The sequence below is a fragment of the Girardinichthys multiradiatus genome, chromosome 1 (genome assembly GCF_021462225.1).
Source record: "Girardinichthys multiradiatus isolate DD_20200921_A chromosome 1, DD_fGirMul_XY1, whole genome shotgun sequence".
NCBI classification, from domain to species: Eukaryota; Metazoa; Chordata; class Actinopteri; order Cyprinodontiformes; family Goodeidae; genus Girardinichthys; species Girardinichthys multiradiatus.
In genome coordinates this window covers 35,336,043-35,352,703 of record NC_061794.1, presented here as the reverse complement: position 1 = coordinate 35,352,703, position 16,661 = coordinate 35,336,043, and the positions used below count along the sequence as shown (strand labels likewise).

Here is a 16,661-nt window from a genome sequence, read left to right as displayed (position 1 = left end):
GAGCTTCTATGAGTTTGGAAACCAGGGAAAAGTGAATATAGGGTTTTTATTCAGGGTTTCTCAGAGCAACCATTAAACACTTTTGCTTCTAAAGACAACCACAAAAGCACCTTACATATAAATTTAAAATGAGATAAATGTAATATACTAAAGCATATTACCTACAAGAGTGTAATTTATTTTTTGAAGCAAAGTTAAGTTTTTTTACTCTGCAAAACTTCTGTAAAATTCTTCAGTTCATTGTAAATATTTCGCTGTAAATAAAAACAAAAATGTGAACAATTTCAGTGAAGTAATTTTATTAGACAATACATAAAATTGTTGGTATAAAATTGAACAAAAAGAGGTTCTGTGGTGTTTTAAGGTTTATATTTGAGGAGAATGCCACGGCATGCAGTGTATAAGAAACAATTGGCAGCAAATATTTATCAAATCCAACCACACGTACTTGTTTCCTCATTTAGTCTCTGATGGAATATTCAATTACACACAAAAAACGATCGATCCTTTATGACATACACACAAGATGAGTTTGCATTATTTGATGTGACGATGTACAGTAATTAATCACTATCTGTAGTGAAGTCTTATTGCTGTTTGTCCTGAACAGTTGTTTAGGACTGATAAATGTTGCCTGATTAGCCATGACAGTTGTCTATTAATCCATCTTCACTACAGGCCTTCTGGCTCTTCCAGACCAGAATGTGTGAGGAGCTCCCCGTCCCAAAGTCCAAACGCAGGGCAAACGGGAGCTATGAACTGAGCTCTGAGTGTGTGAATAATTCTGGGTTTTTCAGTGTCCACCAGCCCCAGGATACCCGCTTCATAGTCGAGCAAGATCCCCACTCGGTCCGGCTTTCCCACTAGTGTCACAGGAACTACCGTACTGTTGGTCATGGCGAACCACTTCCTTTGAGCATAGCCGAACACCCAGGAGGAGCCGTTGGTACCCACACACTCATCTCTGGACATTAGTGCCTCTGCGACCCCCAGACGAAACTCCTGGGACTTTTTGACCGTGACCTCCCAGTAGTGTCGTCCGCTGCTTATCTTTTTATCGGCCAACACAACAGCCCACTCTCGGAAGCGCTCGGGGTCGTCTTGGACTTGGGATGGGTCCAGGCCCAGCATTCGGTAGATGATCCCAGTGTCTTTCTTGAAGAGGTCCAGGCTGCTGTGGGCTGTGCGCTCATTGAGTCTGAACTGAAGGTCTAGAAGTAAAAAAAAAAAAAAAGCAAAAATGTGTCATCTAAAAATAAAAGGTTTAACCATTTTTATGCATGTTATTTATGACTTATACTCAAGAACTCCAAGTAGACTGCCATTTAGCATCATAGTTTGAAGTAGGCGTATGCAGGTGTGAAATGATATGATGACCTTAAGTAAGAGAAATAACATGTTTTCATGGTTTAACTGTACTCATACAAAAATGTATAACATCAGAATGCTTTGATTTATAAGCAGAAAGGCAACAATTATTCCTGCTGAAAAAATATTGTAACATATCACAATTATACTTTTATAACATTTACTAATTAGTTTTATTTTGACAAATAGACTTGATCAAAAATATAGAATAAACTCCAAATAAATGTAGTTATAGGTGTTAAAACTGTTGCAGCTCTCGTCTTTGTAGAGGAGCACCGGGTCTAACGAGCTTATATTAGCTGATTAATCAGTCATGCTGTCTGCTCAGGTCCTCAGCCAGCTATCAGCTGCTTAAAAGACACACTGCTAATAGATCTCCACCTGTGGTTGTAGTGTTGCTTCCCTGAGAATGATGGCTGGCGCTCCTTTTGTTCCTAGACCAAGATTGTCTGTGTTATTGTGAAAGAAAGGTCACAAAAGGCCTTCTTTAACCAGCTGAGTGACAGTGTGCAGCAACAGGCGATGGTGACGAGGGGCAGTGCTGTGTTACTCAATAGTCTCTATACAGTGTGATAAAACTGGAGCTGGCACTTTCTCTTGAACCTCATTAAAAGCTATTTTACTTTCTAAAACCTCTTTAATTAAGTAAGAATATTGAAAAGAATGAGGATTAACACGTTAAAGTAGAATTTCTGCATATTATTACTCAAAGCAGACAAACGAAGCAATAAATAATTCACAGAAAGGTTCATTTGGCAAAACTGACATGATGGCAGCTCTGCACCTTCAACTCGGTAAACATGTAAGGCTAGATTGACTCTTTTCTCTTGCCCTCGGTGGAAGACACACGCGTTTTCTCTCCCTCTCTCCCTGCTGATCCCTGCTTCTGCTTTTTGTCTGTGTTTTTCTCAAAGCCTCGCTTTGCATATCCTCCAAACTTTAATGTAAATTATGGATTTGGTCAGCTGGACTCTCAACGTAATTCATCAAATTTGTTCGACAGGAAGACAGGGTAAAGGAGACCCTCTTGTCTAGACGGGACGTTCTTCTCTGGATACACAATGGATTCTTGGCAGCAGTGGAAGATTGTGTGCCTGACTACGATGCCGGTCGAGGACGTAGAAGATGTGTACATATTTGGACTTTTGATAACAGGGTTTCTGCTATTTGGAGTTGGTGGTTACCTGGCTTATCGAGTGATTCGCAAGATGTGGACGGCTGTTCAAGGCGTTAAAAAGCTGCCTGCGATGTTGGATGGAGTCTGTAGAGCGATCAACACTCAGACTGGAATGTTAAGAGAGCAGAATCGCAAGCTGGACACGGAGGTTAAAGGATATAATCTTGGATTCGCAATTGAGACATACCAGTAAAACTCTTAAGGTAGTTGGAAATTCACAACTGCCTGAACCACAACATTTATTGTTTTTCTAAATCTGGCGCCCCAATGTGGCTTTGGCAACATCTGCAAGCTGGCTATCGACAAAATATCTCCTGGATGTTATATAAACACGACGCTCTTCCCCAGCACTCCCCTACCAGCTGTGTGCTGATAGGACTATGCAGCCGATTGATAAAACTTCCACTTCTCTTCTCAAGGACAATGGCGCTTCTATCAGTGTTGACAGTCTAATTCTTGCAAACACACTCAGACTTACATTCGCACCCTCAAGATTCCAAGGTACCCTTGCTAAATCTTTACTTTTGTGTGTGTTGCTTACCCCTGCTGAGGTTTTTTGTACTATTTCAGACTCTATTCTGCTAAGAATAGAGTCTGAAATACAATTTTTTCCCCCTCCTATCTTACTTTACCTAAATGTGTGATTTCATTACTTTTCATAGATTTTCAGATTTCTCAGAAGGATTACCAGCGAAAGTCAAATATTATTAGTATTTGAAAATTTGGACTAAAGCTATTTTTACACCAATGACCAGAGATTTTTAGATTTGTAATAGGTTGTATTACAACTATTTCATACCAGTGAAAGCCAAACATTCTTAGTATTTTAAAGTTTGGACCTAAACTGTTTTATACCAGTGACCCAGCTTCTCTACTTAGACTTCAGTGAGTGCCCAGTACTGTTACTATTTGAATGATGGGACAACAGCTGCCTCATACCAGCGACCTCAAGGATTAATATTATCATGTTTCTTCTAGCACAGGATGAATTCCTTACAACAGAGGACTTAATGAGCTAATTACCTCTATTAGAAAGATTGGATTAGAACCAGCTCTTACCAGTAAACTTCCAAGGATTATTAATATATAAATAAACTTGACCAAAACGATACATTGCATAAACCAATTGATAATTACTAGTCTCTTATTTAGGAAAGGATTAATTTCGGGTAGTTTGTTAACATATTAATTCCAGCTAACAGACACTTGCAGCAGTGTCTGCTTCCTCATTACCAAGAATGCCAACATGTCCTTGAACCCAATCATGTGATTACAAGATTATCTTTCAAAAACTCCAAATCTTGGAGCCATGATCTTAAATCTGTAAAAAGCCTATATCAACCCAGCATATCAATGTAATATGTCAGCATTCACATACAGACTTTAGTTAAAGAAGATTACCGTCCATTTAAATACCTTAAACTATCTATTTCAAAGGGCAGGTCTATATTAAGAATTGTTATTTGAACTCGTGGAGCAGCTCTGTACATAAAGTGTGTTACAAACCTTTCTTATACTGGCGGACAAGTCTCAGTATGTCTCAATACAAGTCCGGACATGCTTGAATATCAAGCACTTTACCAACATGCATTGCAAGGAGACGATGTCTCGATCATTTCAACACATGTTTATGCACATGCAGTAGGAACCGCTACTATTAAGGTCAACAGTATTTTTTTTTATGTAAACGTTATGCACAGTTTTTAGATCACATGATTTTGGATTTTATTTGGGGTTTTGTAACCCCAGTTGCGCCGGTTTAACATGAAGGGCAAACGCAGAAGATGGAAAATTTGGCAACAGAAATCTTTAGTCATTAGCTCTCACAGTCAGCAGCGCCTAATATCGGACATTGACCTCTATGTTAGCACAATCAATAACTAACTTCTATAAAATATCAACTTACTGTCCCCCGTTGATGTGGATAGAAAGCGCCTCCTTGCTGACAGACTGACTTCCTGTCTGTGTCCTGCAGACAGCTTGGACACTGTTCGACCCGCCCAGCGACAAAAAGGATAGATCCTGATAGGCATCGCCATGTTTTTCGTCCTGCTGCTCACATGTTGTTTTTCCTTCTGCTGGTGGGATGTAGTAATGTTTGCGCACTGGCGCCCTCTGCAGCTCCGGAGAGGAACATTACGCTACAAATATCAGCACCATGGACAGCGACCACTCAGCCGGCTTGGACTGCCCCACATTTTTCAAAAGCAAAACTTAGTTGTAACTAACAACACTATTCTTGCAAGCAGTAAATGTTAACAAAATATGTCATTAGTCAATTAATAGTCTCTTGCATCAAATGTAAGTAAAAAAGTTTGTTATAGATAAATGGGTTGACCTCAAGTCAGGTCAGTTAATAATTCCCAATGTCATAAATATCATCTGGAATTGACGTGAGACACAAAGGAAAATACATACATTGGACAACACAACAAACAGGATAGTGATACATAAAGTAAAATACTAAAACATATGAAAACACTGTGAGATCTGACCTACTGCCGACTAAGATTAGACAAATAAACAAATCAAAGACAGGTACATAAAATGAAGTGCAATGCATTAGGGAATGTTGTTGGGTCCATTTGAGGATACTTTGTGTCCAGTCAAGAAATATTTACTTTAAAAGTGCTCATTTAGGCATTAAAAGAACTGAAAGTCTGTTTTTCCGTCCAAGGAAAAACGTGTAAATAACAAAATGTCAGTTAAATTAAACAAAGAGATCACAACAGGGCTTAAAAACTGAAACTAAGCATTAAAAATGTAAAATAACAACAAAGTAAAAAATGAAATGATGAAAAGAAAAAAGAATCATAAGGTATCAAATTTTCAAAGAAAAATATTTATCAAATCATTTATATGTTACTGAATTCTCTGTAGAAACAATAAAAATATTACAACTTTCATTTATAACTTTAATTGGACTGTGTAACGGGGAATGATGTAACCTTTATTGGGTTCATCAAGAACACTTAGAACAATATTTGTGTCTGCGTAATGCTTAACATACTCCCATCTTAAAGTATATGCTGTTTTAACCTTAATTTTACACTAAAGTAAACTAAAGGAAAGCATTCACAAACAGCACTGTGCACTAAGATTTCAACATTTAGAACTCATGTGAAGACCATAAAAATTGTGAACAAAAGTTGTTTTCCAAGCAGATCATTTTAACACTGGAACACTTAATTTGATCATATAATACGATCAGATAATAAAAAGGACATACATTGGAAAAATTTTCCTTATTTTTTATCAAACCTATTCATAGTTCTACATCATATACAGCTGTTTATGCGAGTTATGTGAAAAAGAACTGCACCAGGTCAAACAGAGAAATACACAGTGCTAAAACTACCAATAAGCAAAGAAGAATTTGCTTTTTAATCTGATGTATTGCAAGAGGGTGATCTATTTTTCTTCACTTGTGATAAATATTTTCTGAATCAGCGGAGTTTCATTTGACATTGTGTTTCGGCTACTATTGTTATTTATTGCTAGTATCCAGCTGGGGACAAAATGTCTTCAGTATTTTATGGATTAAAGTCCAAACATGGTACAGATTATTTCTGTTTGTACTGCTGATATTAACTTTGTTTTGTTTTTAAGCTTTTCGGAAATTACATTAAGCTCCTGTTTTTAAATGTCAGTTGTTCTTAACTTCAACTCTTTGAAAAGTTAAATTAGGCTGAATATTCCAAATGTTTTTCCAGTCTGTTTTTTAGATCAGATTATTTGGGCATAGCTCACAAAACTAGTTTTTGTCTTAAAGAAAACAATGTTTCTTCTTTAATCCTCACCTGCTTTCAGGGTAGCAGCTTCATAAATGATATATCACAGCAAGCTCTTTGTGTAAAGACACGAAACTTAGCATGTAATGATACAACATGCTTTTTCACTAACACATTTCTTCTTATGCCAGCTGCAATTAACAAAATAATTTCTTGCTATGAAATAGTGCCAAAATAGGAAGCAGAGAGTGTTTATAAGGAAAACATTACAAAAACTAGAAATTGGGATACTGGCACATAAAAGGTGCAGTCCTTTTTCTTTACCCATGTTGCTTTTATTTTTATCTCAATTTTTATGCCCATAAAATATCCATTCATCCATTGTTCCCATTTATTTGAGGGTGAGTCAGAACTGTCACAGGTCCAGGGGGGTCACGCCATTCCTCTTACTAGCAACACTCTCCCACTCATTATGGGGAATCTTGATGCATCTCCAGGGCAGAAATGACACACTGTTCACCCAGTGAGATTTAGGTTTTCCCCAATGTGCCCTCCTAGTGGGTGTACCAGCAACATCTCTGAAGTGAGGACTCCTGATCAGATGCCAAAACCAGAACACCTCGCTTAAATTCCTTTGAAAGAAAATAAAATGCCAAAAACTAAATTATTTCATAAATAATATGCTTGGAATTATACATCTGACATTGTCTGCATATCTCCACAAAATTGTTTGACAAATGATTGATTAGAAAACATTTTCATAGCCATTGTCTGTCTTTTTGTGCCACAGAGACAATGTTAACAAAAAATAAATAAATACTAGATAGGACAGATTAGGTAGGAACAACCAACACTAACAGTGATGGTTCCTGCATATCTCTTTGAGACCTGATAGCTGTCTGGAACACCACTCTGTCGCTGTTTGAACTTGTTCTAGAGTGTTCCATCACAGCATGCAGTTTCTTCTTGATGAAGATGAGTGATTTAACAGTAAACTATAGCCAGGATAATATGCCTTAAATGATTGTACCTGCTGAACCACTTCTTTAAGTCATTTTTTTCCATTTCATGTGAGAGAAAATAGATTCTAGTTGTTTCTTAAAAAGAAAAAACAGAAGACAAATGATAAAATAATGAAAAAACACTACCAGTCAAAAGTTTGGACACACTTTCTCATTCAATTGATTCAATTTGGCTGTCATAATCTGCCTGTGTTTGGGGGTTTGAGTTTGTTCTGTTTACCTTCTTTGCTCTGCCATGTTCTTCACTTGCTTTATTTCAGTCCATTCAGGTTTATTAGATTCATTCTGGTGTTTATGTTTTTTGTTAATTCCCTGGATTCCTGTGTTAGATGTGTTAGTTTATATTTTCCCTACAGATCTGGTTCCCTCCTGTTAATGTTCTTTATTTAGTCTCATTGTTTACGTGCTTCAGTTCATTTAGATGTTCTCTGTTACCTCCCTGCATTCCATGTTCATCTGTGTAAATTGTTCACTTGCACTGAGTTCCCTTCAGTCCCTATTCCAACCAGCTGCTTCTCATTCCCTTCTGATTAACTTCCCATGTTCATTGGTCCATTCTCCAACCTACCTCTGTATTTATACTCCTTGAATTCATTTATTCTTCACTGGTTCCTTCCGTACACTACCATGTTTGTTACTGCCATGGTTGTTTCACAGGCTGACTACTCTTGTTAGTTGTTTTTTTTATTTATTTATCATTATTGTTATTAAAAGAGAAGCTGTGCAACTCACCGTGCAACTCCCGAGGATTGATCTGCACAATGGTCTGACAAATATACAACATTATGCAACATTGACTGGTTGTGTAAAACAATCAGTCCCTGTCTTTTAAGTGCTGGTCCAATATTTATTCCCCTCTTTGTGCAAGTGTTCAGTAGACTGCTGCTAATTCAGTTGCAAATGTACAATAAATGAAGCAAATTTTATTTTTAAAGCATATTTTAACGACAGTCAATCCCCCCCCCCCAAGCTCATTCTTGGTGACGAAAGTAATTGCCCCATAAACCACTCTTGGTGGCAGCAACAGCTACCATCAAGCATTTGACCAGGCCACTTCAAAACTTTTGTTTGTTTATATGTTTTTGTTGTTTGTTTTGTTGTTTCTTTTTTCATTAAGATGTGGACTTGCTGGTGTGTTTTAGACTATTGTCTTGTGGTATAACATAAGTGTCTTTGAGATTATTGTGATGAACCAATGGTCCAACAAATCTCAGAATGGTTTGCTCCAGGTCCACGGTTCCATCCACTATGGCAAGTCATCCAGGTTCTGAAGCAGCAAATCAGCCCCAGGTCAACACAATAACACCAGCATGTTTGACTGACAATATCCTGTTCATTTTCTGAAATGTACTCCCAATAATATTTTTCCAGAAGTCCGGGGGATCATCAAAATGATTTTATGTATTTTTCTGGGAGATGTGAGAAGGGCATTTGAGTTATTTTTGCTCCTTGGCTTTCACCTTGGTACTCAAACATAGATGACATTTTTGCCAAATCCCCTCTTCATTGTTAAGTCGTGAGCACTGACCTAAGTGAGGTTGTATCAACAGTAGCTTGGAACTGAATAAAGGTTTTATTTTTTATGATTAACAATTAAGGTATGCTGTAGAAAAATATCCACATGTATCCTTGTAAATTCTCAAACTTCCTTTTCATGATCGTGGTTAATCTCACTTAATGAAAATACACATTATTACATGATAAATCTAGCACCTAACTGCCTATCAGGGACATTCAATTATTGCCCTCTCTCTTTTCTTTGTCCTCCTCGTTTCTCTCTTTTATCACCAGATTTGACAGTTTTGAACCGATGCTGAGCCAAGCAAAACAAAAGCTTGGCAACCATGGTAACAGGAACACAGATGAGGAAGATTAGGAAGATTCGGCACAGATGAAATTTTTTAATCAGCTATGCATTTTCTTCTCTTTTGAGCTTAATATTCATGTGCATACAGCATGCTCTATGACAAATAAGACAAATAAATAAAAGTAAATGTAGTTTAAATTGTGAGCCTGTTTTTAAGCTGCTGGTGCAGCCGTCTGGGTAGAAGGCATAAAAACCTAAAGTGACAGGTGAACAGCAGAGGAGCGTCAGTCCGCTCTCCTCTGCTCTCAGACTGACACACGCACAGCAGCGTAGAGACACAACAAGCCCGCACGACACAGCACCGACCACAGACTCCTCCTCAACACGGTGCAACAGTGGACAAATTGCCCTCATTTAGCATTTATTTAGCGGGTTGAGGGGGCTCCTGCTCAATGCTCTGAAGTGTCCAAAGAGATTCCTTTCTGTCTCCGAGCTCAGAGGTTTCTTTTTGTTGGCGTGCAATAATTATCCGCGCTCCGCTGGACTTATAATCGACCAGCGATTCACGACTTATTTTCTCCCGCGGAGAAATCTGCAGACCAGAACTGGAGCGCGTTGGTGATGGACCGGGCTCTGGCAGCTCGGTGATGCTTTTAGCGGAACACTCAAACGGTTTGTTTAAACGCAGAGCTGAGTACAAAACTGCATCGGGTCAAACACTGGTCCTCTGTACGCTCGAAAGGATGATGCCAGAGATCCTCACTGCTAAATTTATACTTTCCTAGTTTTGATTCGATGCATTCAAACACTCGCATGTTAACGATGGATCTGACAGTGGAAACAGAACAACTGGACTCAAACCAGCCTCCAGCAATAGAAGTTTTTGCTCACAGCTCGACCCTGCACGGAATCTCCCACATCTTCACTTACGAGCGCTTCTGCATCAAACGTTTCCTGTGGTTTGTCTTCTTCTTGGCCTCGCTGACTTTCCTGCTCTACGTGTGCGTGGATCGGATCCACTTCTACCTCGAGTACCCACATGTCACCAAGCTGGACGAGGTCTCGACCCCGGCCATGACGTTCCCGGCGGTGACCTTCTGCAACCTAAACGCGTTCCGCTTTACCCGGCTGACCCCCAACGACCTGTTCTATGTCGGGGAGTTGCTGGCCCTGCTCAACAACAGGTAATAACCATAAATATTTCACCTCAACAAGATGTTTCAACAGTGTAGACTTTTAAAGCCAAAACTGCTATAGCTTTTGTTTTTGTCGCTGTTGTTCTTTGCTTAGTCCACTTCTCAGATATATATTAGACTTGAATAATTTGCATCTTAATGAAGATTTGACGGTGTCTACCACTCACCCCAATCATAAAGTTTTCGTTGCGGGGTACGGTCCAAAATGTATCAGCTTTAGGCTTTAAAGGCCACTAGGAATCAGCTGCATATTTAAACCATGTAAAAGCGAGACTTATCTGGTAACGCCTCTATGAGCAGAATCACTTTTTTCCTACTTAGTTTGGGTCCATCATGTAGAACCTAGTTTTTCGTTAAGGAAATCTTTTGAGACTCATATTATGAAGAGCGTATAAGAGTATATTTTAAAAGGCTAAGATGATCCCTTCACACCTATTAAGTTCCCTTTGTACTACTTTGGGCTACTTTAGGAAAAATCAAAAGAACAAGAAATTGTTATGGTGTTGCCTTCCACTTGTTTACTGCCAAATATCATCATGCCTTTTTCATTGATGGATTACATCCACCACATTCCCTGTTTGGGCTTTAAAGTACACAAGGGCTATGAAACCTACTCTTGTAATGTTTGAACAATGAAAAAGCAGACGTTTATTTTGGTTAATCTCTGGGAGCTTTATTTTAAAAGCCCAAAATAATCCATTCTTCATGACAGGTTTAGTTCAACCAGTACAATGGAAACTACTTTTGAAATAATGTACTTAGACATTTATATTAAAGAGTTTTATTTTGAAAAATCATGTTAATGTATTTTTCATCACGGATTTAGTTCCATTATTAATGTGGAATGTGATTATATATTAGATTAAAAAGGCTTTTATTTTTAACAATGTTGTTAAGCTTTATTTTTAAGGTTATTCTAATTATTTCTTGTTGGATTATTTGGGTCAATTAGTAATGTGGCATCTCCTTATGAAATAATGTCCTCTATGAAAAATTGAAGCTTTAATTTGAAAAGTATCTCAAAGCTTTCTTTATAAAGCCCAACATAATCGATTTTTCTTGAATGATTTAGTTCCCTTAGCAATGTTAAATCTAACTTTGTAATGATCTTTTTTTTTGACGAGTATCTTTATCTTATCTGAAAGCTTTGCTTTTAATGATAAATTGAGGAACCCCATAGAGCCCTGCTCAGCCTTCAAGAGAACAATTACTCATCTAAGACTCAAAAGTTGATATATATATATATTATTATTATTATTATTGTGGTCTAAAACACCTGGTTTTAGACCACAATAATTTATTAGTATGGTGTAGGGCCTCCTTTTGCGGCCAATACAGCGTCAATTCATCTTGGGAATGACACATACAAGTCCTGCACAGTGGTCAGAGGGATTTTAAGCCATTCTTCTTGCAGGATAGTGGCAAGGTCCCTACGTGACACTGGTGAAGGAAAACGTTTCCCGACTTGCTCCTCCAAAACACCCCAAAGTGGCTCAATAATATTTAGATCTGGTGACTGTGCAGGCCATCGGAGATGTTCAACTTCACTTTCATGTTCATCAAATCAATCTTTCACCAGTCTTGCTGTGTGTATTGGTGCATTGTCATCCTGATACACGGCACCGCTTTCAGGATACAATGTTTGAACCATTGGATGCACATGGTCCTCAAGAATGGTTCGGTAGTCCTTGGCAGTGACACTCCCATCTAGCACAAGTATTGGGCCAAGGGAATGCCATGATATGGCAGCCCAAACCATCACTGATCCACCCCCATGCTTCACTTTGGGCATGCAACAGTTTGGGTGGTACGCTTCTTTGGGGCTTCTCCACATCGTAACTCTCCCAGATGTGGGGAAAACAGTAAAGGTGGACTCATCAGAGAACAATACATGTTTCACATTGTCCACAGCCCAAAATTTGTGCTCCTTGCACCATTGAAACCGATGTTTGGCATTGGCATGAGTGACCAAAGGTTTGGCTATAGCAGCCCGGCCGTGTATATTGACCCTGTGGAGCTCCTGATGGACAGTTCTGGTGGAAACAGGAGAGTTGAGGTACACATTTAATTCTGCTGTGATTTGGGCAGCCGTGGTTTTATGTTTTTTGGATACAATCCGGGTTAGCACCCGAACATCCCTTTCAGACAGCTTCCTCTTGCGTCCACAGTTAATCCTGTTGGATGTGGTTCGTCCTTCTTGGTGGTATGCTGACATTACCCTGGATACCGTGGCTCTTGATACATCACAAAGATTTGCTGTCTTGGTCACAGATGCGCCAGCAAGACGTGCACCAACAATTTGTCCTCTTTTGAACTCTGGTATGTCACCCATAATGTTGTGTGCATTTCAATATTTTGAGCAAAACTGTGCTCTTACCCTGCTAATTGAACCTTCACACTCTGCTCTTACTGGTGCAATGTGCAATCAATGAAGACTGGCTACCAGGCTGGTCCAATTTAGCCATGAAACCTCCCACACTAAAATGACAGGTGTTTCAGTTTCATTGTCCAACCCCTGTATATATACACTTTGATGATTTTATTGGAGCATTGCATCAGACCAATAGACATATTTTTAATACAGAAATGTGGGCTTCACAAAAAGTTGTTTTCCACCTGAGAGGACATATGCTTTTCTTTTGAAAAGCATTTGTTTATAAAATAGAATTAAATTGCCTAAAATGTATTGGTTGCATATCTTGAGCAAGGTTATCATTTTTGTGCATTAAAGGGGTAAGTAAACCTATTGCAGCGACTTCAGGAGACAAACAAGCCGCTGAGAGGCTGAAGTTGGGCCGTTCCTTGTCTGACGCGCTCTTCATAGAAAAAAAAGAATCCACTAAGGTCGAAAGTAAATGCCTTTTAATTACGGTATTAAGGAAAAATGATCAACTTAGAATAACGTGTCCAAAAATATGACTTAACGAATACAAATCTCAAAGATCTCGATTGTTAGCGGTCAACAAAAAATACAGTGGCCCACACACCCCCTCTCCTCCCCTTTGACACTCAGGCTGGTGGGTTAATATGCCCAATCACCTGAACTCCGCCCATCTCCAGTTGACCCACGCATTAACAAACAAACAGCAACAAAAAATATAAACAACAATTCCAAATCCAAACAATTAAACATCTTACAAAGCAGCCCAATTTCATTTTTGGCTCCTACAAAACCAGAAAACCTACTGACAAATTCTTCCATTAAATGTTGCTAGTACATTAATAGTTCATGTTCTATACATTGGCTTGATTACTTCAGTCAAAATTTCAGTAATTAATCCACCAGTTGTTTTTAAATCTTACTGATCCAACAAAGTGCGGTAATTTCTGCCTTGTTGAGTCATTCAGTGCTTGGTGAGCAGGCTTGTCAGGCTTGAATGAGGTGAACCATTATAATCAGGAGGCTCCAGCTGTTTTGTTGGTGCAGCTGAAGGCTCTGGATATAGGGGCTGGCAGTAGTGCTGCATACTGTACACACACAGGAGAAAAGCATGCAGGGAGGCTGCTTTGATTTCGGGTGAAACGGCAAAAGCTTGGGGCATTTTTGTCATTTACAGTGTCTGAAAATTTTATACAAATTAACTCTTATCGTCCACAGTTACATCCACTTGTGTTTGAGCTGATAAGGATTTTAATAAAGAGTTTCTTTTGTCTTGTTTTGCATGGATGACATGAAAAACTGTTATTGTTATGAAATCATGTCCAAAACGCACAAGAGGAAATAAAGATCTCACAGTGAGAGGCAAGAGACTTATCCAAGCTGTAGAAGCTTTGTGATTGCATGCCCTTTGGTGCTGTAGTATTTTTCCAAATGTCAACACAGGCAGCAAAAATGAAGCAATTAGTGAGATGGTTTCCTTTACTTAGAGCCTACAGTATTTCAGGAGAACAGAGTGTCGGATGTGTGGGATCCAATGTTTTAAAAGCAATAACAACTTAAAACTTGGAGCTCAGGTAATGTGTGCACTTGAACATTTTATGCTAGTCTTCAGCCAAGATTTATTCTAAATTTTTAACAAAAACTCAAAAGTGAACATTCAAATGTTTATTCTGAGATTCTGATGCATAAACATGAACAGTCCTGTTTTTCCACATCTGAAAAATGTTTTAGAATCATCCATTTCCATGTATTTATCTTAAATATTACCCCATAAAGTAAGATTATCTTGCTTCTGTTACCAAGGTAGAAAAGATATGCATTGACACTTTATGCTGCTAGAAATATAAGTGCTTGTGCCATGAAATGCATTTATGACTGCTCTCCACCCACCTCCAGCGATCAAAGCCACTGGTCTGGGAAATGTCTCATGAGATGATATTTAGGTTGCACATCCGCTAATGCGTCGGTCTTGGCTGTTTTCATTGGCTTGTTCTTCTGGGATTTTATCTCATAAGTGCCTTCGTGGTAGATTTGTCTGATATCTATTCAGTAGAGACTCACCTCTGCACAATTAAGGAAAACCAACCCCCAGGTTAGCCCAGATAGACTGAATGTTAGAATGTTAGAAAACATTAATCTATAACCTAAACCAAATTCATTTATTACTAATGAATTGCTCAGTTTGACTGCTAGAAGACATGGTTTCTAAGTTTTCTAAGTATTTCAATTAGATGTATTTGATGTGACATCTGGCTCTGAATTCGTTAAAGCAAGCTTTTGAATCTCATTTTTATTCATTGAAAATGCACTTGGTGCATGAATAGTGGCTTTCATAACAAATCAGTAAAGAACTTTATTCACATGGCGATACAAATATTTCTAAAAAGCGTTTCGTTTGTGCTAGTGTTTAGGTTAAAATAAAACTTTTCTTTTGTGAGTACATTAAAGTTGTGACATTTGAATAAAAGCATGGTGGGAGATCACAGCCAGGGTAAAGTGCAGGAACATTTATACTTATTCTGCTTTCTTTTAGAACAAAGCAGCATGTGCAGAGTCCTCCAACAGTTCAGTTCAATGAAAGTAAGTCTCCCAGTGCAATAGAATAATGCCTTGTGTGGTGTGAGGTCTCCATCTCAGGTACTCAGCGTCAAATATTCTCAGTGTAGCTTTAAAGAGACCAGCAGGAGGTACAAACAATGATCGGATACAGAAATGTAACTGAAATTCCACTATGTGAAATGTTGGGATTTTTGAAAATGTATAAACTTTGTAAACAACGTTACGGGGTAAAAAGAAAATGTTAAGAAATTGACATCAGTTTTTATAGAAGAATACAGGTCCTTCTCAAAATATTAGCATATTGTGATAAAGTTAATTATTTTCCATAATGTAATGATGAAAATTTAACATTCATATATTTTAGATTCATTGCACACTAACTGAAATATTTCAGGTCTTTTATTGTCTTAATACGGATGATTTTGGCATACAGCTAATGAAAACCCAAAATTCCTATCTCACAAAATTAGCATATTTCATCCGACCAATAAAAGAAAAGTGTTTTTAATACAAAAAACATCAACCTTCAAATAATCATGTACAGTTATGCACTCAATACTTGGTCGGGAATCCTTTGGCAGAAATGACTGCTTCAATGCGGCGTGGCATGGAGGCAATCAGCCTGTGGCACTGCTGAGGTCTTATGGAGGCCCAGGATGCTTCGATAGCAGCCTTTAGCTCATCCAGAGTGTTGGGTCTTGAGTCTCTCAACGTTCTCTTCACAATATCCCACAGATTCTCTATGGGGTTCAGGTCAGGAGAGTTGGCAGGCCAATTGAGCACAGTGATACCATGGTCAGTAAACCATTTACCAGTGGTTTTGGCACTGTGAGCAGGTGCCAGGTCGTGCTGAAAAATGAAATCTTTATCTCCATAAAGCTTTTCAGCAGATGGAAGCATGAAGTGCTCCAAAATCTCCTGATAGCTAGCTGCATTGACCCTGCCCTTGATAAAACACAGTGGACCAACACCAGCAGCTGACACGGCACCCCAGACCATCACTGACTGTGGGTACTTGACACTGTACTTCTGGCATTTTGGCATTTCCTTCTCCCCAGTCTTCCTCCCGACTCTGGCACCTTGATTTCCGAATGACATGCAGAATTTGCTTTCATCCGAAAAAAGTACTTTGGACCACTGAGCAACAGTCCAGTGCTGCTTCTCTGTAGCCCGGTCAGGCACTTCTGCCGCTGTTTCTGGTTCAAAAGTGGCTTGACCTGGGGAATGCGGCACCTGTAGCCCATTTCCTGCACACGCCTGTGCACGGTGGCTCTGGATGTTTCTACTCCAGACTCAGTCCACTGCTTCCGCAGGTCCCCCAAGGTCTGGAATCGGCCCTTCTCCACAATCTTCCTCAGGGTCCGGTCACCTCTTCTCATTGTGCAGCGTTTTCTGCCACACTTTTTCCTTCCCACAGACTT

General features: G+C 38.9%; 2 protein-coding genes across 3 annotated transcripts in view; one reads left to right on the top strand and one right to left on the bottom strand.

Annotated features, from left to right (window-relative positions):
* Window positions 1-282: 282 nt before the first annotated feature.
* On the bottom strand, window positions 283-4,631 carry spryd4 (SPRY domain containing 4). Of its 2 annotated transcripts, none has more exons than XM_047346846.1 (2): window positions 4,452-4,631; window positions 283-1,211 (listed from the first exon to the last, which is right to left on the bottom strand). In XM_047346846.1, the coding sequence occupies exons 1-2, from the start codon at window positions 4,582-4,584 to the stop codon at window positions 673-675; spliced, it is 672 nt and encodes a 223-aa protein (XP_047202802.1). In that variant the 5' UTR covers window positions 4,585-4,631; the 3' UTR covers window positions 283-672. The 2 variants fall into 2 exon arrangements, with proteins under 2 accessions (XP_047202802.1, XP_047202884.1); XM_047346928.1 differs by lacking the exon at window positions 4,452-4,631 and adding an exon at window positions 1,301-2,239.
* Window positions 4,632-9,434: 4,803 nt separating this feature from the next.
* Window positions 9,435-16,661, top strand: part of LOC124876197 (acid-sensing ion channel 1A-like) — a 99,834-nt gene continuing 92,607 nt past the window's right edge. Inside the window, exon 1 of the mRNA XM_047378792.1 lies at window positions 9,435-10,289. Within this exon, the coding sequence (XP_047234748.1) occupies window positions 9,901-10,289 (389 nt within the window). The 5' untranslated portion in view covers window positions 9,435-9,900. The remainder of the gene's footprint in view (window positions 10,290-16,661) is intronic.

Coding starts and splice junctions, on each gene's coding strand:
- spryd4 (XM_047346846.1), bottom strand. CDS start 4,584: ATGGCGATGCCTATCAGGATCTATCCTTTTTGTCGCTGGGCGGGTCGA. Junction 1,212..4,451: donor ATCCACATCAACGGGGGACA/GTAAGTTGATAT, acceptor TTTTACTTCTAG/ACCTTCAGTTCAGACTCAAT.